This window comes from Perna viridis, chromosome 6 (genome assembly GCF_037379345.1).
Source record: "Perna viridis isolate PV_CMFRI_1.1 ecotype Kerala chromosome 6, ASM3737934v1, whole genome shotgun sequence".
In the NCBI taxonomy this organism is placed as follows: domain Eukaryota; kingdom Metazoa; phylum Mollusca; class Bivalvia; order Mytilida; family Mytilidae; genus Perna; species Perna viridis.
The window spans coordinates 34,625,226-34,646,381 of NC_142450.1; the positions used below are offsets into that span (position 1 = coordinate 34,625,226).

The following is a 21,156-nucleotide window of genomic DNA, read 5'->3' on the forward strand; positions in this document are numbered from 1 at the left end:
GTACAGAACTTTGATTATATAATTTCATAGTGAAATACATTGCATAAAGTACTACTTTTTCCGTTATTATGGGACCATAAAGTGGTGGATCCAGCGATGTTGAAAAGGGGACGTTCCAGCTGGTTGCCAGAAAACGGGGCGTTCCAAATGGTTTCAGGAAAAAAGGGTGTTCAGTGATATAACATTGTATTTGCTCATTTCTGCCAAAATTTTGCACGATATTAACCACCATTTCCGACAAAAGGAAATGTTTCGACTCCGGGAGCCCTCACTAGATCCACCACAGCCTTTTAATGGGGATGACAGGAAAAAAGGGGGAAATAAATTTGATTCAAATACTAAGTAATGTTTTATGATCTTAGTAAAACATACTAGCATCAAGGCAAATACATTTCTGATATAACAAATAGAAAAAAAAGAAAAGCTTGGTTCCTAAGGTGAGCTTTTACACTTACGTATTAGATTTATACAGGTATCAATATGCAGAGACATGTTATACATCGTAATATTTACTATATTGTATTTAGGTATACCCTGGTACATTTGTTACGTTTAACCATATCAGTTCTTTTTTCTACTGTGTACAGATGTTGTTTTAAAGAACCCGTTGTACTTAAACTAAAACATTCATCATGAAATCCAAGGTCAGTATTTTGTTCGTACTGAATGACTACTGTATTTGTACTAATTTTTGCGATGTATTTATATTCACGAAGTATTGAGTGTTTGGCATGTGGTAACTTCCAGCATAACATAAATTAATAGACTTGCAGAAATAGTTAAAAATCACAAATCGCCAAAATAAGTACAACAATATACATGTACAATAATGATTTTTTCATCCGCATAGACAACTACAAAAGTAGTAAAACTAAAAAGCACCAAAAAATATTGGTCATGAGGAACTATAAATTGTATAAAATTTTATCTAATTTTATGACTGAACATTAAGACTATAGAAATTCTTGTTTTGTTTCGTTTTGTTTTTTGTTTATTATTATCGTTTTTGTTTGTTGTCGACATAAGCTAAAAGTGCGTGTTGAGATGTGGAAATTGGCCACTTTTAAACTTAGATCTAAAAAGTTCTCCCCTTTCACTCACTTAAAAGTGTATGGTGTGGTATGCAATGAGTTGTGCAAGAAGTTATTTCCTATCTATAGGGTCGTTCGCTTCTAGTAAGTTGCTATTGTTGGGATGAAAATTAAAAAAAATGTTTAAAAAAATTCTTCTGAAAAGAGGCAATCATTATTGACCATTTAATTACTGCAATACACTCTGTTGAATCTGGTATTATTTTTCAATATGTATATTTTATTTAATGTTGACGGATTCTTAACCCAAAGAAATACAGGCACTAAGAGCAAAGCAAATAGTTCTTGCAACAATTTAAAACGGTTGACTGCTAAATGTGCAAATACTTCTAACATTAAACAGGGAAAATATATGGCAAACGAATATAGATGTACAATATACATACTTCATATATGTTCACAGATACCTCTGAAACGATTTTGTGGAATGTATATAAGAATCATTCCGACTCTTTACTTGTTCGTTTCTTCATTAATCTTGTATAGGAACGAGTTTGTGGAATGTATATAAGAATCATTCCGACTCTTAGCCCGTGTATAGAAACGAGTTTGTGGAGTGTATATCAGAATCACTCCGACTCTTTGCCCGTTCGTTTCTTCATTAATCTTGTATAGAAGCACCATTCTTTTATGATTGTTATCATCATTTACTATTATGATTATGTTATATTACCATTTCCGACCTAGTGAGATACATTCGCTATTTTTCCGAGCGAAAAAAAGAAAACATCCACTCATGTATACTCAATGTTTACTCGATGTTACTGTCCACCTTTGGCGTTTGAAGAAACTCTTATTGTTAATCTCATGAGTGAATAAAAATATCGCTTGAAGACTTTAAGACATTCTTATCATGAATCTAATGAGTGAATAAACAGACCCCGATATTCAATCAAGTGGCATAAATTATGCATTTGATGCAACGTAAGAAAGTATCAGTAACTGTTCATTTTTAAATACTGGTAATATCTGTACTTAACCCGAAATATCTTTATTCCATGGCCCCGTGCGGATCCGGGTGTCAAAAGAATAGGCCTGCAGCAGTCCCAAGATTGTCGTAAAAAGGCGACTAAATAGTGCTCAGAACCCTGGCCGGAGGATAGGGCGCTCTCCCCACAGAGGAACTGGGTTGTGTTTCCCAGGTGGTGGAATGGAGTAACCATGGCATGTTACATGCTGGGGTCGTTAGGCCATAATACGGAAAACCTGACCGCAAACCATAGTGGTGCAACGTGTTGGGAAAGATGCCACGTTCCTCGCACATCGAAGAATCCTTCTGTGATATTCTTTCGGAGTAAGAACCATAGGGCTCCATCACAGAAGGCTAAATTTCCCGATGCTACTCACCTCTACATCTTTCCAGTGGCAATCAAAATGTGTCGACCTCATTATCCTTGTGTCCCATCCCATTTTGTCATTTCATTATCATTTTATGTTCATTTTATCATCCATTTTATGTTCATCGTCTGAATATAGCTGAAATATTGCTGCTCGGGCGTTTAACCCCAACAATCAATCAATCTTTTTTCCATGATTTTTAGATTCTACTAACAATGCTTTTTAATTCTCCTTATCGTTTGACTTTCACTTATCGATTGGCTAATTATTGACTAACATTTAGAAATATAAATTAAGTTTCCTACTTTGAAACTATCATTTTATAGGCTGAAGTAATCATTCCCGAGAGCCAAGAGGTCAAGGAATTAGACAAAATGAAAATTAGATTTTTTTTCACAGGTGCGGACAGGCGTGTCTGGCGTACGCTCTCCTAAAACAAATATTAGTTTTGCATGAAATCTTAATTTATTTACAAATTCTTCTCCGAAAATGTTTTTCTAACCCGTGATCATGGAACGGCCCGTTTTATAAGAAATAGATTTTGAAACCAAATTTTGTCTTAAAAGGCCTGAGGTATATATATTTAACTTTTAGATGATATACATATTTTTGTACTTTTTGGTGACTTAAAAGGGGTACCTGTCATCTCTAAAATTAATTTGGTCATTTAAATTTCTTGTAATTGTATTCAGTGGGTTAATTTGATAGAAAAAAATGCCAAATATATAAAGTTATATAAGGATAATTTCAATGAACACATATTGTTTCATCAATTAAATTTTTTATCTCTAAGATGCTTTAAGTTTGATATGAGAATGGCATAAAATGTTTTGCTGATTTTCACACCCTAGGTGCTGGGTAACCCCTGAAATTATAAATAAACTAGAACAAAAATGTTAACAAAGCTCACTAAAGGGTATCACCGCTATGATATAGTCACAATGTAGGCTAAGTCGTAAAACAAGGAATAACCGTCGCTTAAGTCTAAAATCGATTCCCATGATAAAACATACCACTTCAAAAGCTTCTGTCAAAATATAACTGCATGTACATGTACTTGCAAATAAATCGTAACGGAAAAGCTTTGGACTGACGAATGGACGGTCGAAACACTAAATACGGCCTGCTTTCAAAACGGGTTATGATAGACTGATCAGTGCTGCCCCTCGCTTACAATAAAACATGGAGGCTAAAAAAATATAGTGCGCTTCCTTCTTGCCTTTTCCTGTTTTTGTTTTTGATTTTGTTTGTTTGTTGTTTTTTTTCGACGCAGTCAGTATTGAGTTCGTTTTGACATCACGCGACATACATGATACTAAAGTATGGCAACGTACATGTACATGTAGCTGATGGAGCATACAACCTCCCATTTTGAACATTGATCAAATATGACGGCAACCGTGATATTCAACTCTCCAGGGGAGATATTTGTGTCCGGAATATTTGCAGTCAAAACAGTTCTTTGACTTGCATATGTATTGGTTTACTTGTTGAGCCAATTAAATAAATTATTGAAATACGGACTACTAATAGAACACAATCTGACCAACTTTTCTGTTCTACTTTTGTGCATGGTATTCAAATAAATTTTGGGTTTAAATGAATTTAAAACCTAAGGATTAAATGCAAATTACAAAATGTATAATGTGTGTATATAATATGTCATAAGATAAAAGGTAACGATCGTCAAAGTGTTATCAGAAATTCAAAAGTCAAGGAATAGCTCCAAGCATAAAAATGAAGAAAAATGCAACAAACAACAAAAAGGAAAAACATACAGATTTTAAGTCAATGAACAACTCAGACTCAACGAATAAAACTGGGAGCTTTGACCAGATGCACTAAAAAGGTCTGTGCTTTATCAAAATGACCTTCCGAACTGTCAATATATAGTTGAAAAACAAACAGATCTGCTCTTGTGGTGGAGATGATCAAATCGTACATCTTATTTGTGTTCGAGTTCTTCTAGATCCTTTTTAGTTACGAAAAACAGAAAAACTACTTGAATTGCACTCTTTATGATATCCTTACAACACTCGAATTCCTGTTAGACTACATTTTTGTACGCTTTTGCGAAACCGTTTATCGTCAAGTTCCCATGGGGACCAATTGTGCACCACGTATTGTGGACCTCTTTCTGTACTGATACGAATCCCAATTTATGGCTAGAATAAATAAAGATCCTTACAAACAATATTTGGTAAACAAATTTAATAACACCTTTAGATATTTGGACAATATTTTTGTTCTGACGAACGACTTCAATATTTATACTAAAGATATATATCATGTAGATTTGTCTTTGAATAAAGCAAAAATTGATAATAAAAAATGTCCGTTTCTTGGTCTTATTATTCATATCGATAATGGTAATCTTAATATTAAAAGAGACGATTTTTCATATCCTATTCTCAAGTATTTGTGTGTGTGTGGTATTTAGAAGGTGACGTTCCCTTGTCACCATTATATGATGTTTACATGTCACAATTGGTTCAATTTGGTCGTATTTTTAACAATGTTTTGGATTTTAACGAACAGAATCTAACCGAGAAATTACTACATCAAGGTTTCCGATACCACAAGCTGGTAAAAACACACAATTTGTTTTTAACCGATACAAGGAACTCACTCTCAAATACAGATTTCTTGTAAAGGATTGTATGTGCGGCTATCTCTCACCCTTTGTTTTTGGCAGTATTATACACAAAGCACGGAAAGCCCGATACTTACCCAACAAGTTAACTAAACCTTTGAATTGGGTCATTGGTAAGGGATATAGTTATGATATTGTTGGCAAATCGTTAACGATTACATCTTTTTTCTTTTTTTTTTTTTGTATTAACATTGATTTGCTCATAGGGTCTTTACAAAGAAATAAATTTTTTGGCATGACATGGATTGTGTCCTTATTGTATGACTTATGATGTACCGTGATGGGAAGAATTGGGATTGATTTTACATACGATGGGGCATAATTTTTTCTAGGTTCAAAGTAGTCTGGAGCTGGTATGTCTTTTAACTGGTAGTAGTTCTTAGTTTGTACATTTGTGTAATTTACATCCAGTTTCTTTATTTCCGTTGTAACAAGTGACTCGTGCCTTTTTGAACTGATTTAAGGTGTGTTACATTGTGTAATATTTTTCCATAGTTTCCAGATTTTAAAGGAGGAGGGTTGTAATCACGCCAAAGCACTTTAACCCCGCCGTTCTGTTTGCGCCTGTGCCAAGTCAGGAATTTGTGGCCTCTGTATGTCTTGTTTCGTTTTCAGCTTAAATAGTTTATTTTTATGTTATTTGAGTATATAGGGGCAACTCTCGCTGTATCTGTGTATAACGATGTGTTGGGGCCAGCTGCAGCCTGCCCTGTGGTATGAGGAGTTATTTTCTTCGACGTTCATTGGGTGGCCTTGGGTTTATATTTTTATCCCTGTGGGGTTGTCTCTTTGACATATGCACCATATATATTCGCATTATATGTGTCAGTTCATGACGTCTTAAATGTATATTGTTCTACTATTACGATGCAAAATATCAATACAAAGAATGTTTTCTGATGAAAGACTACATTTGAATTAACACGACCTAGTTATGAATTGATCTCTCTCTCATTCTCTCTCTCTCAAAAGTGTTTTTGGATTTTAAAAGAAAAAAAATTGTGCGGTTTTCCAGTCATTTACATTATCTTGATGTTGTCTTTTTAGACATTTGTTCCATCTGGGAACAATCCTTCCAACATTCATCCCAGCTCGTTGTTGTAATTCCAACATTTATTTTAACTGAAACTTTTCCGCCTTGTAAATCGTACGAACTTGACGTGGTCTTTTCGACACTTATAATTTTGTCTTTTCTACTTCATATCAGATAATGACAATGTGTCTTACAAATTAATGTTGCGTGGTATTAGGCATCCAATAATAGCATGAACACAGAGCTAATCAAGTCTCACAGTAGTGTCGATGCTCAATATTGAACATCTCTGAAAAACGACTCAGTTCTGAATTATAGACCGTGCATCCGCCGGGTATAAACACAGTATAGCATGCCACTACAGCTGTCGAAAAACAAATCACTTAATATCAAAATAAAATCAATCAACCATATTTAATTATGAAGTACACTTTTGACAAGTAAGCAGCCAATAGATGTTAAATGGTACCAGTATAACTCAAGCAACTTTGACAAAATAATATGTCACTAATAAGTAGACCATAATGAATAAATGTTTGTTTGGAAGTGATCAATAACAACCAACACTCAATACGATTTAAATGTCAAGAACGATTCTATTTCGAGTTCAGCTTAATTTTGTTCAGTTAATATTTCAAAACTCTCACTTGCTTTATTTAAGTTCACACTGCAATTGTTTCGTTAAAAGGGTGATTTTTTAGTTTAATACTGATTAATAACAGTTTTTTGAAATAATTTAAATTTTAGGCGGAGAGTTTTGCAGAGTCCGAAGAGGAGATGATTTTTGATGATTTGCTCAAAATTCTTGGGGAATTAGGTAGATTCCAGAAAATCCGCTTGTTTCTGATATGCCTGTTTGGAACTGTCTGTGCTTTTCATGCTATGAACATGGTATTTGTTGGAGCCAAACCTAAATTCGATTGTGAAGTTTCACCCATCAATATGTCGAATGTGATATACGGTAACACGACTGAAAATGATATTCATAAGTTTTTACGTTCTCCTGGAAAATGTGAGATTTATGACCAGAACGTAACACTGGGTCTACTTCTCTCTGGGGTCCACAGTCTACAGAGCATAAAAGTCAACAATGCATCGATCATCAAACGGGAATGTAAGAGTTGGGTGTACTCGAGGGACGTATATGGACCAACTATTGTTACACAGGTAAATGGTGTTCGTACGTGTAGAAGTTCAGATGACTACATCAGGTTAAAACAAACTTTTATAGCATTGGAATTTAAGTTTAAAGAAGGACCACTTTAGGAAATCCTTAGTGTGACATTTTTTTTGGTAAAACATGGACCCAAAATAATATATCTGTTCATTATAAAATTACAAACAATCCATTGTCTTAAGCGAAACTAACATAATATATCCAAGATGAAAAAAAAATTAACGTTTAATGTGTTTGTGATTTTAAAACTGCCATTCTTTTTTTCAAAAATAATTACTGGAATGCGAGATCAAAATATTGGTATAAAAAGCAATTTAGTGTAAAATCTAGTATTGAAAGCCTCTTAGCGATGGTAGTCTCGTAACTCTTAGTTTCCAAAAAGCAAAATAGGTGTGGTCATCTCAAAACTGACGTGAAGATACAACGTAAATAAGCTTAAAACTTCACAACTGTTTCAAAATTAACAGTTAGATTTAGGAATGCTGCAGTTTTCGAAACAGATGAAAAAGTACATAATATGCTAACTTCGACAAAAAGTATTCATTGGAATTCGCCTAATATATATAGTTTGCGTATGCCAATAACCATTTTCATATATGTATTTATAACAGTAATTTCCTTTTAAAGAGAATAGATCTACAAAGATCGGGTTTTACTCAACTAAGAAATGAAATCGTATAGCAGTATTTAACGCATTTTTGACGTGCACGGTCATATGTCACTCAAAAGCAATATTATATTTCATTAAGCGTATTTTGATAATGTTCAAATTATTTCGACTAATTTGGATTAATATTAATATTTTACCAATATCAAAACCTATAGACAAAACCAATGTTAGTTCACCTGTAATATTTTTTTTTGTAATATTTCATTGAAGCCATTAATAAAGTCATCTATAACAAATCTCAATGAAACAGTGAAAATTAGCTGACAATGTGTGCCTTGTTTTATATGGTACGAATTTAAAATCAAGACAAATAACCTGTCATTGTCATATTGATGGTATCTTTTTACTAATATTACTATTGAAATTTACTAAATAAAATTCATTTTTCATAATCAGATTTTTAGATTTTGAAATTCATTCTTTAGAAATGCGTAGTCATTGACACTTCTTTATTTATTAAGAATACTGATTTGCTTGGCATGGTTACACTGCAAAACAGTAAGTAATGATGGGCACAATGTAGAACAGTTGAAAAATATTAATATTTAATCACGGTTTCGGTTTTGTATCACCCAGTGCTATTCTGTGTTGAATGTTAAACTTTGACAAATACTTGAAAAACTGAAAATAGGAAATGTAATCGATCGCCTTGATATGTGAAATCTGATAGCTAATCATTATTCGATCGATACCGGTGAGCGTCCTTATTTCTCTTTTTGTCAATGGCTTTGGGTTCAATATCTGGTTCCAAGGTTTTAACACAAGTAATTAAGCATGGTTTTAATAGAAACCGTGAAGGACAAACATTCGTAACTGAGTACCGCTCCCACAAAATCAATTATCGAACGAATGAGTTTAGCCGATATATATGAGCAATGGTTCATGTAAAAAAAAATATACATGAAGTTTATCACATCGAGTGTCTATTTGCAATCTATTTATGAACTAGTATTTATAGTTGTCGTTATTATAAAGGCTTATGATTTATGCGTAATAAAGTTACAACTACGACATTAAATTCTAATGATGTTCGCTTTAGACGAGTGTCCTGTATACACAGGTTTCATATAAAGTGACACCAGAATTTGTGGTTAGCATTTGATATATTTGGCTAACGTTCAGCTTAGAGAGGTACATAAATAATGTATAAGTAGTAGTGGTTACAATTTTATGACATTGTTTTTTTTAGTTTGATCTGGTGTGTGAGAATGACTGGTTACGTAGTACTTCAAAGACCCTGTATTTCTTTGGTCGTCTTCTCGGTGCAGTTATTTTTGGGCAACTCTCTGACATGTAAGTATTACTTCCGAATGAATGGAGGTTATAAAGAGTTATGCAGCATAACTTTTTATGTAATAAAAAGCATAAAGATCGCCAGAGGTGATCTTGTAACAAATCATTTTTTTACAATTTCAAACTTTGGTCGGTTAGGCCATGGAAACCAAGTTTCAGAGAGGTTTAATTGTGTTTTCATTAGAAAGGTTTTTGTCCTGTAATTTATACTTTTAATAAGACCAAGTATAAAACAGTTTAGAAAAAAGGTTTTAAAAGACAAAAGGATCAATGACCATGAAATTATTTGATGCATGTTCTTTAAGACTTAAATAACAAGGATCACTACGACCAAAGAGATTTTGGCGTAAAATTAATTTATACTGTTGACTGTATACATTTTTAACTGTTAAATGATTGATTATTTCAATGAAAATACAAATTTTATGTTTATTATATATTGTTCTAAATGAAGATTTGTTATGTTTGAACAGTTAACGGACCTTCCCCGAATGTCGTAAAAGAAAAGTGGTAACCAGATTTTTCTTTTTAAAATTTTATGGAGATTAGTTACAGACTAAAACTTTTGGCAATGATTAGTTACAGACTAGAACTTTTGGCAATTTACGACATCGGGAAAACACAAATTTCTGTTGGACTTGGCATTACAATGTTTCATTCCGGTTATCCTGTAGAAAATAATAAGGCATTATAACCATTTTGAGTTTATTGAACTTCATTTTTATTCAATACTTATTTTGCATAAGGTATTGTCTGCGAAAGTAAAGATAAACAATTGTCAACAGTAGAAATAACTATTTTGGTGACAGGGAGAAACTGTTAGAATTTAAATTACCTAATTGAAGATTTCCAACCGTTAACCTGTAAAAAATGAATTTTACAAATTCTTTTCTTCCAGTTCATGAAGACTGAATTCTATTTCAGATTTGGAAGGAAACCTATGTTATTTGTGAATCTGTTCCTCCTGATGATTGCCGGATGTGTTGCCTCAGCTTCGCCAAGTTTTTTTGTGTTCATACCATTTTATATTCTACAGGGAGCATCACAGACCGGTTTATTTCTTGTGGCATACACAATGGGTACTACCTTATTTTTTTTATCTTTCTTAATTTTGCCTTGCAGATCAATCCAGAACACACCTGCGTGACAGAATTGATAAGCATTTTTATCAGTGAAACTTATGCTAAAACACTTTTTCTAAGCGCCTAAAATAGTTCAGAAACGTAACTACTATAGGTCTTTGAGGTATTTTGCTATGGCACCGACATATATTTTAGGAAAAGAAAGGAAATTTAACTGTCAATGTTTTTTTTCTTCAAAAAGACAAAACACTTAATATTTATCATTTACTTATTAATTTACAGGAACAGAACTAGTAGGTCCATCTTATCGTCTGCACGCCGGCTTCCTTGTCCAATCAGCATACAGTGTAGGCTTCATGGCGCTGGCTATTGTCGCTTACGTCATTCGTGATTGGAGATACATTGAGTTGGCCATCACACTTCCAGTGCTTCTCTTCATACCATATTATTGGTACGATCTCTTCTCAAAATGATTTCTTTCTAAAATAACAATAGAATTTGTAAGGAGATGCAACAATAGTTACAAACTCCACACTATAAGTAAAGGCAGAAAGTATGCAGCACAAAGTTATATGCAATCTATCTTTTTTTTTGTTTTTGTTCTTGTTTTTTTTTTTATATATTTTTTTTAAGTTCTTGACTTAATTTTCCACACATTGTCCACCACTGGAAATATGTATTTATTAGTCAAATTAGTGCGAATAAATATGAATTAGTACTGTTCATTTTCGATGTTGATGCGTAATGCATGTTTCTTTTTCTGTTCATAGGTTACTTCCAGAATCTGTTAGATGGCTCTTGTCAAAGAATCAAACGAAAAAGGCAGAGAATATTATACAGAAGGTAGCAAAAACCAATAACGTCGAAATAAGCCAAGAAACTTTAGAGAAAATGACAAAAGTTTCAGAAAAACAAGGTGAATCAGAGACAGAAAAGAAGTACACATTTGTGGATCTTCTTAGACCAAGCATGCTACTACTATCCTTAAATGTCTGGTTCAACTGGTAAGTCACCGCTCTCTTGTGTTGATGGATGCATTGGTTTATTTGTCATCCATTTATTGTGTATTTATATATACGGTTTCGGTGCCAAAAAACTTTTTTTAAAGTTAAGAATATACTTAATTTTCATTTTAACTTGAAAGTTGTGGGGTTTTATGAGGTTACAATCAGCTTAGTATTCACCGAAGCCAGTATATATCATGCATATTTAAACCTTATAGTGCATATTATTTAATAATACACTATAATTTATGTTTGTTTGGAATACAAAATTCAGGATGCAATTAAAAGGACAAAGGCAATGTTTCGCTTGGTTTCCAAATTATATTATGTGTATAGTCTCCCCTTACACAGTTTATTTTTTATCAGCTACCACTTTATCAAAGCAAGCAGTGAAAATATTCTCTTCGTCCTTGAATCAAACCATTATCGCATGAAATTTCTTCTCTGATTGATTGGTTGATTGTCTGATGGTGTGGGATGCACACATTAGATTTCACTTGAAAAAAAGAAATTGTTGGGTTACTCAGAGTGAAACTTTAACGTGTATGCACGAGACGTGGCGCTTTCCATACAGGTCAGCGGTCAGAGTTTTCTTCTTTGGCCTGATAATCCCAGAAGCAAGGTCTGTCCCATTCACCACCAGATGCACATATTGTAGAAGCTAAATGGCCCGAGCGACTTGGCCACGGGTCAGACGTCTAATTTCAAATACACTTGGTCACCTCCTATGACAAGTTGCTATCTATTTCGGACTTTTGGTCTCTCTTCCAAAGACGATGAATGTGATCTACCATCTATGAACTGGATTCCTAGACTCCACAAGAACCCATACAAACAGCGCTACATAGCTGGATCTGCAAAATGTACTACCAAACTCCTTTAAAAAATACTCGCAGCTGTCAGAGACGGTGTCCAATCCTACCACGACACTTGTTACTCCCCTAGTGGTATAAATTCAATGTGGATCCTAAAAAATTCGAAAGATCTTCTGGAACTTCTTAATTCAAGATTATTATCAGAATAGTGTAGCAATAAAACCTATTATTTTTCAACTCTTTATAATTCTATTCCCTGTACTCATTTAGAATTCAACAAAAGACGGTACACCTAGATACAAATATGTAGTTCTTGGTAGATTCCTAATACTTTGTGAAAAACAATTCCAAATCATCTTCCAAATATACAGAAGTAGATGTTTCCAAAATGCTATAATTTTTTATCAACAATGTATTTGTCCACTGTAGTGTAAGCGTTTTTTTCAACAAACGGTCGGCATTCCAATGGGAACAAATTATGCTCCTCTACTTGCTGACCTATTCCTTCACTCTTATGATGCTGACTTAATAGCCGATCTGATCCAAAAGAAGGAAAATTGTTTAGCTTAATTATTTAATCTCCATTTCCATTGTATACTAGTAGATGAGGTATTATCGTTAAACAATCCTAGTTTCGGGATTTTTTACATCGCATCTATTCCAAAGAACTTGAGATAAAGGATACTACACACACCGTGAAGTCAGCATCATATCTTGACCTACACTTTGAGATCGATGGTAAGGGAAAACTATTGACCAAACTATACGACCAAGGCGATGACTTTTCTTCCGTATGGTCAACTTTCCGATCATCTGTTGCAACAACTCATACGTTATGCCAGAGTTTGCCGCATCTACGCAGACTTTTGTATCGCGCTAGACTACTTACAATTATGCTTCTTGAACGGGGTTATGTTGCTACAAGATTGAAGTCATCACTACAGAAGTTTTATGGTCGTCATTATGAACTCGTGGGTCGATCTGCACCATGAAAAAACTGATTTGTTCAGTGTGTCAAAGTTTTCCTTTCCTCTTCCGTCTACCTTGGACTTGACTTTTTATGAGCAACTGCGCGGGTGAATCTAGAAAAGCAGAGGACGCTTACCCTACTGGTGCACCTGGTCCATGCTCCCAGTTTCTACTGGAGTCCGAGTTGCTCATTTGATTTTGTGACTTAGTATGTATTATTTTGGTTATTTTATGGTCTTTGTTGTGTCTGTTTCCATGTCTGGTCTTTGTCCCTGAATTACATTCTTTTGATTTCCGCTAGAATCTTGATTCCTTTGATTACTCTTTATAACACTCGGTTCCTACACAGGGTAATGTTCTACGCTATGCTACGATATTATACTGTCAGACAAGTCATAAATGCAAAAAAACAAACGGAAGGAAAGATGGCCTAAATCATGTAATTGCCTATGTATCTTGCTTCATGTACTTTAAATCTGTGAAAAGTCTTAAATGATAAAAATGAATTTTTACAAGTACAAAATATTAACTGTTACAGTACATTGTCGACTTCTAGCCTTTATATATAATACTATGATATTATGTTTATATCACATAACAATATTAATATAAAGACAGTTTACTCTACACATGAGTTTCCTTTGGTTTGTTGGTCTTATTCATGAAATTTTCTCCGTCAAAAATATAAACCTCAAATTTAATTTACTTATATCGGCAAACGTACTGTATATAGATTTCCTTCATTCTCAAAAGCAAAAATTGTCCTAAGAATAAGTAACAATTTTTCAGATTGCTACGTTTCAGGTTGGTAAATGCCATGGTATATTACGGTTTAACATTAGGGACAGACAATTTAGGAGGAGACCCTTATATCAACTTCTGTATTGCTGGTGCTGTAGAAATTCCTGCATATGTCATATGTATGCTCGTTCTGAACCCATTTGGTAGAAAGAAACCTCTTTTAATTTCGATGGTGCTTGGTGGAATGGCGTGTATAGCGTCTGGTTTCATCGGTATGTTTAAATTATAATAGCTCAAGTTCACAATGCTGTTGAAAGTCAATGTAATACATATACAAACCATTTCATAAAGACGTAAGTAGGAAATCTTACACTTGATACATAGCGGGTTTGATGGATACCTTTTGTATCATAAATGTTGCATTCATTTTTGTCATTACATTACATTACATACAGGTATGTTATTCCTCATGACGTACAAAAGTCCTTTCTCATGACAAACAGGTATGTCTACAGTATACCTGTTTTTCACTACATATTTATGTCTTTTGTCATTACGTACAGTATGCTTTTCGACATTACTTTCAGGTATGTCTTTTGACATTACGTGCAGTTTGCTTTTCGACATTTGATACAGGTATGTCTCTTGCCTTTGCGTGCAGCACGCTTTTAGACATTACACTGTCATTACGTAAAGTATGTGTTTAGTACATGTAACTACATACAAATTGTCTTTTCAGATCATGTTGTGGTCAAAGTAGCTTTAGCCATGGTTGGGAAGTTCTGTATAACAGCTTCATACGCAATCATTTACTTAATGGCAGCAGAAGTTTTCCCTACCGTAGTCAGGTAAATTAACCGAATTCGGGGATTCTTTATATATGCATATACTTGTGATGTGGTTCATATATGCTGTGCACTAGTAAGTAGGTATGAAACAGGGAGTAACCATGCATTTGATTTGCAAGGAATTGGGTAATGGGAAGTTGTGTCCTGGATTTTTAACTGCGTCAACAACGGTGACGACAGGCTCTAGTAGTCGCTCCACTCCATCCATGCGTCCGTGTGTCCGTCACATTAACGGGTACTCACATTATGTAACCTGTAACTCAAAAAGTATTTAAGCAATATTATTTATACTTTGGACGGTGATTATATACACATTGAAGATGTGCAAATTTTATTTTTTCCACTACATTTTGAGCGTGTTTAACTGAGCCATTTTGTCCTTTTATGTTGTGAACGTTACCAATTTTGTGTAATCTGGAACTCAATAAGTATTTAAGCAATATTATTCAAACTCAAAATGTGCCTGTAGACAATGTTCATATATATTGAAGATGTGCACCTCTTGTTATGGAGAAACTGAGTTACATTTTCCAACATTTTGAGTATGCTTAGCTTGGCCATCATCACTTTATGTTGTCAACGGTACCTGTCTTGTGTAATATAATAACTCAAAAGCATAATTAAAGCAATAAATTCAAACTTTGCACTGCACATACATATTGAAGATGTGGACTTCATATTATGGGGAAACTTGATCATATATTTTCCTAGATTTGTATCATGTTTAACTTAGACATTTTTTTTCACTTTATGTTGTGAACGGTACCCACTTTGTGTAATATGTGACTCAATAAATATTAAAGCAATATTATTCCACCTAAAATTTGCCTATGGATTTTTTACATTTAGTGCAGCTCGGGCTCCGATGATAGATAGTTTTGATATTTTTTTCCCTGTATTTTTGCGATTTTCCAGCAGTATGCTATCAGTAAGATATTATACACATGGAAATTAGTAACCCCACAATGATTTTTAACTTGGTTAGTGTTTATATACATATATATTGAAGACAATTATTAGTATTTGCTTATAAATATACGTGGATTGGTCTTGTTCATCAAATATCATGGAATTGTTCACTAATATATGTCAGTTCTTTTTGTGTAATGTTGGATCTAAGTCATGTACTTGAAATCAAAATATCAAATTGTTGCTTTCTAAATAGTGTAATAAAAAGCCTTCAATTGTATTGAATGAATCAACTGATTGTTACCGCGTCCCATATTTTTAAATGTTAATTGAAGTTAGTTGCCGTCTACTTTACTAACTAAACGATAGCACCATTTAGCGGAGGACTTAGATACGAAATTCACAAATTTACATGATAAATACTCTTTCGATGATCTTATGCATTGTCGGGGTAAAGTCAAAATAAGTAACCATCGAAAGTCATGAAATTCAGGATAGAACTTAGTGACGTGAAGATGGAAGTTTTGATACATCATTTTGCTTATTTTTAGAAATATTGGAATGGGTGTATCATCGATGTGTGCTAGGATAGGAGGGATGTTAGCTCCACAGATCCTGGAGCTGAGTAGGTTCTGGGCACCTCTACCATTGATACTATTTGGTGGATTAGCTTTTCTAGCTGGAGCTTTAGTTATGTTTTTGCCTGAAACCTCTGGGAGACCTTTGCCTCAAACGATAGAGGACGCAATCGCTAGAGGGTGAGTTTTTATTTTAGCCTCTAGACGGTATTCTAGCTAGAGTACGTGCATGTAAAAAATAAAATCATTCGACAAGTTTCATACCTAGTATGCATGAGTATATTACCTAATCGCTACCATTCATGCTCCCACTACTTTTCGTTAAATAAAAAGAAACCGGTGCCAGAATTATAATCAATTCTCAACTGTCAAAACTAAAGAAAAAAGAGAATTTAGTAATGTAAAGCATTTTTAAGCAAACGAATAAAAATGTCATTATGATGGTTCAACAAATATAGCTTACTTTATATATATAGGCATGTTCGTTGTTTTCTATGCATTTACTGGAAACACTTCAGGAGTTTCGAATACTTATATTAAGGTAAAATGAACATGTAATTTTACATTTTTGTAGCACAATATGCTACTACTTAAACTAAATGCCCCGATATATTGTAGATGAAAAATTCAAGTAACTCTAAAGGACTTATCACTTCTTTAATAAAAAAAAAACAAACATGCTATGTGAATATATTTTTATCACATGTCGCCATTTGTAGGACAAATAGTAAAGGCGTGGAATTAGAAACAATGCCAGAATACAACGACAAAAAGACCAATAATGCAGCAGTTTGACCTGACGCATAACCGAGAAACCGTTCATTGTTTTGATACTAGTCGATATCGGAAACATTCGCATAGCACATATCACGAATTGAAATTTCAATTAAAATTCGAAGGCAGCATACATGTATATTTACTTGATACTTTAATATATTTATTTTTTGGTAATTGGATACTAGTATTCAGCTTATTTGTCAGGTCTCCATTCATATTCATTGGGATCTGTATGTTACGTAGTTACAGATATTCTGTACGGTCATTGTATTTATGGTTATTGAACTGTGCGTCATATTGACGTATGGATTACTCAAGAACTAGTCATGAATATGAATAAATTATTATTCCACCAAAACATGTAATCAAGTAGTGTCAGAAATGTATTTGTTATGATCGTGCAGCTAAGGTGCGTTAAGGGGATGACCATTAGATTCTTAGGGGGGGTGGTATATTTTGAAAATAAATGTAATCTGTCTCTGATGATTTAGGAAATACATAATCTGACCTCATCATACCAGAAAATAAAGTCTGACTTTGCAAATTACTAGTAAATAAATATTCTGACCTTGGCAAGTAAATTGAAAATAAATATTCTGACCTCCGCAAAAGCTTAAACAAAAAATGGCTCGCTACGCTCGCCATATTTTCATAAATTAGTAAAGTATACATGTTTAAAATACTCCACAAGTTTTATACAACACCCTAATAGTCTCCAGTGGCAATACTAAATACATGTACATAAATGACTTTACTGGGATAATGTGTACTAGTCCATGGGCTGGAAGGGTCCATCGTGTATCCTTCTCATCCACTTTATGGTGATTTTAGGTACCTTTATACCTCCTTTATCGAATCAATTTGTCGCCAAAGAATATTATCGGATTCTTTTTCAGTATAAGCCTATATTTGTACACCATTGCGTCTAAAAAGTAAGATTTTTGTGACTCAATTATTTGAGCGTCTAAGTCTTCCTGTTACAGCATGTGCGAACAAATTAAACAAAGATAGGTGTCATCGTGTAGCCCAATGTCTCAACTTCACAATGGTACCAGGATATTTGCGGTAACACTTGGGGTTTTGGGGTGAAATGAAAACAAATGTACCCTATCCCACCGAAAAATCGCTTAAATTAACATGTTTCCATATCAAAACCGTTAGAGTATTTATGCTTCAGTAAAAAATAGCTTATTTTGGTATTTTCTGTTTAGTATAATCACAATAAATACTTCTGGGTTCTTTTGATGAATTTTTGCCATTTTTGTAGTCAGAATTTATTTTTTTTTAAAATGCAAAAAGAGGGGATTTTCATTTTTTCCATAAAAAGTCACATAAGTTCGACTCTACAAGTTATTGCTCAACTAAAACGTCGCAAATTTGGTGTCATTCTATAGATAATTTAACACAAATAGACCACGAAAAACTAATTTTCAAGAAAGAATTTTCAAAAAATGTTAAAAATATTGCCCTTAGAAAATTGGTCTCAGTATCAAACATAATTCTCATTTACACATACATGTATTGATACTGTAGAACTCATATTTTAGGCATTCATAATTAAGATAATGATGTATCCAACATATCTGATTAATTCAGGCGCTTAGATTTTCTTTGTGGGGTGACAATTACTATAAAGTAAAGAATGGGAATTTTCAGACTTTCTTCTATATCACCCGTTACTGCCATTTTTTTCTTCAGAATACCGTAGTTTGAACAAGCTTCTTGTGTGATACGGTAAATTTATATATGTCTCAGCTTCCAAATGAGCCCAAGTAATGAATATTTGAACTTTTCCAAGTCAAGTTAGGTGAAAAATTTCCACCCCTACCCATGAAAAAAATATCTGAACATGAACTAAAATGTTTTCTTGGTATATAAAGTTGTACAATAGACATGTTTGGTACTTGTGTTTTAATTATCGATGTATTAAACATATCTTCTCATTTCATCATTTCAGGCGAGTCTTTCAGTTTCAATGTGACAATAATGAGTTTTTCCTAAAATGGGAAATTTTTGGAATTTCGTATTTTCTTCCATTTCACCTGTAATGGGCATTTTTTTTCAAATACCGTACTTCTAAAAAAGCTGTAGTATATTCAAATACAATTATATAATGTCTTAGCATTCTAATGAGCCCGAGTAATAAACATTTAAAGTTTTCCAAGTTTGCAAAAAATTGCCACCTCACCAATAGAAGTTCGAAGAATAAAAAAAAAACGTTAAAATGGATTTTTGCCTTAATCAGGTTTAAGTAGCCAAAAAAAAAATACAAAAAATGCATCAGTTTATTTTATTGCGACAGATAGATTCGTAAATGAGAGGTATAAGGGTACCTGAAAATCATATTTTGGTTGATGGGTGGGGGTGGGTATCTCAGCCCATTACTATAGTTGAATATTGAAGATTTCATTCATATACATAGATATAAAAAATCCACGCAACATTTCCCGTTAAATTTTGGGCATATTTCATATCCAGGAATGTCCCCTGTCGGATGTAGTAGAGGTTATGCCGTATATTGTAGAGAATGAACTTCATTTAATAATGTCTGTAATAATAACATAAAAAAATAACACATGCTTTGATATAGAAGCCAAACCACATACTTTTGTAACTCGGATATGCACATTTAAATTTTCATAGAAAAAAAATACACTTTTTTTTATGAGTATGGAAAATAAATGATCTAGCGAAGGTTATGATGAAAATAAATAATCTGACTTTCAACAGGCTGGAAATAAAATTTCTGGCACGAAAAATATTTGCCAGACCCCCCCCCCCTCCCCCATAAGAATCTAATGGTCGTCCCCAAAGGGATGTTATGTTGTGCTTGCAGTAGGCTTGACTCTAAATAGTATATTGCTACATTCATACAATATTTCGCTTTCATACACAAGATAACAACATGCCTTGTCAAATACTGTGCATTAGCAAAATAGTTTAATAAAATATTTACAACAATGGGTTTCACTCCAGTGTATTATTTTTTTACTTATATCATCAAGATTGGAAGATATCATGTATTCTATAGTTATATTTATGATACTTTGTTGAAATTAATGATTTCGCCCTAGTGTGAATGGGGTTTGACACGTGTCGCGGAGCTGCATTATTGTTGCTAGAATATTACCTTATTATACTTGCAATATATGACGATTGCCGCTTGCGGAGCAGGACATGCTTACCCTTCCGGAGCACCTGATGTCACTCCCGTTTTTTATTGTGGGAGTTCAAATGGCTAGTGCTTTAGTTTTTGTGTGTCTTCATTTTTTAATGTTATCTTTTTTTATTTGGTTCGCTACATTGTCAATCGGAACTACTCAGCCATTTCCGCTATACCAAAACATATCCTCGGATGCAGAAAGGAGAATTTATTCTTGAAAAAATTGACAGAATTGTACCAGCTGGTGGCGCTAAAAATTTTCATTAGATATCAGTAGAAATAAAGAACAATAACTCTGCCAAGAATTTTGGCGCGAAGCGAGGAGCTGGGAAAAAAGTAATCGTAAATAATTCAACCAGTAAAACTATAATTTTAGAATCGGATCGGTCAAATTTCGGACAGATTCTTTCGCCTAGTGCTTCCGAGGTTATTCTTTTGTGCAACAAGAAAGACTGAGGAGTTCCGATTGCTATATTATGTGTAGATCGTCTCCGTTTCATGAGTTCACGTTTAGGCCATGTTTTGCGATTTTGAATCATCCCACTGCTCACGCTTCAGTATTTTTCCCTGATATTTTATACTGAACTTCAGAATTAAAAGCAATATAAAGAAGTCAAAGTGCGAAGGAAAATACAAATCAAAGAAGATAATAATTGTATTTGACACTGAAAACACACTCCATCTGCCAAAACCTGGGACATGGACCAGGTGCACCGAAAGGCCAAATACCTGCTTTTTGTAGAAAAAAAACCGCGAGTCCCATATTTCATGTCTAGTGTTAACGGATGGCGAAAACTAGAAAGTTGGGTGAATATCTGATGATGTTTTAAATATTTTGAAAGTGTTTCTTTCACAAAAGTAGATTTTCAATACTTGAATGTTTTTAACACCTTAATTTCATGTAATTGCTTTAAAAAAATAAATTGTGTCATTTTGCTTTAAATCATTATATTATTAAGAACAAAAGTACATGGTGGTAAAACTTGAAATAACAGGATTACTGGTTATTAAAGGT

At 33.6% G+C, this 21,156-nt stretch overlaps 1 protein-coding gene across 1 annotated transcript; it reads left to right on the top strand.

The window, feature by feature from the left end:
• The first annotated feature begins 6,610 nt into the window (after window positions 1-6,610).
• Window positions 6,611-19,948, top strand: LOC148614684 (organic cation transporter protein-like). The gene is made up of 9 exons (XM_088588964.1): window positions 6,611-7,282; window positions 9,152-9,255; window positions 10,180-10,334; window positions 10,620-10,788; window positions 11,108-11,341; window positions 13,930-14,138; window positions 14,606-14,714; window positions 16,175-16,381; window positions 16,921-19,948. The coding sequence occupies exons 1-9, from the start codon at window positions 6,893-6,895 to the stop codon at window positions 16,994-16,996; spliced, it is 1,653 nt and encodes a 550-aa protein (XP_088445090.1). The 5' UTR covers window positions 6,611-6,892; the 3' UTR covers window positions 16,997-19,948.
• The last annotated feature ends 1,208 nt before the right edge of the window (window positions 19,949-21,156 follow it).

Excerpts from the sequence above, each read along its gene's own strand:
- LOC148614684 (XM_088588964.1), top strand. The coding sequence starts at position 6,893 with ATGATTTTTGATGATTTGCTCAAAATTCTTGGGGAATTAGGTAGATTC. Across the intron at positions 9,256-10,179 it reads TTTGGGCAACTCTCTGACAT|ATTTGGAAGGAAACCTATGT; the intron begins GTAAGTATTACT and ends ATTCTATTTCAG. Across the intron at positions 11,342-13,929 it reads TTAAATGTCTGGTTCAACTG|GTTGGTAAATGCCATGGTAT; the intron begins GTAAGTCACCGC and ends GCTACGTTTCAG.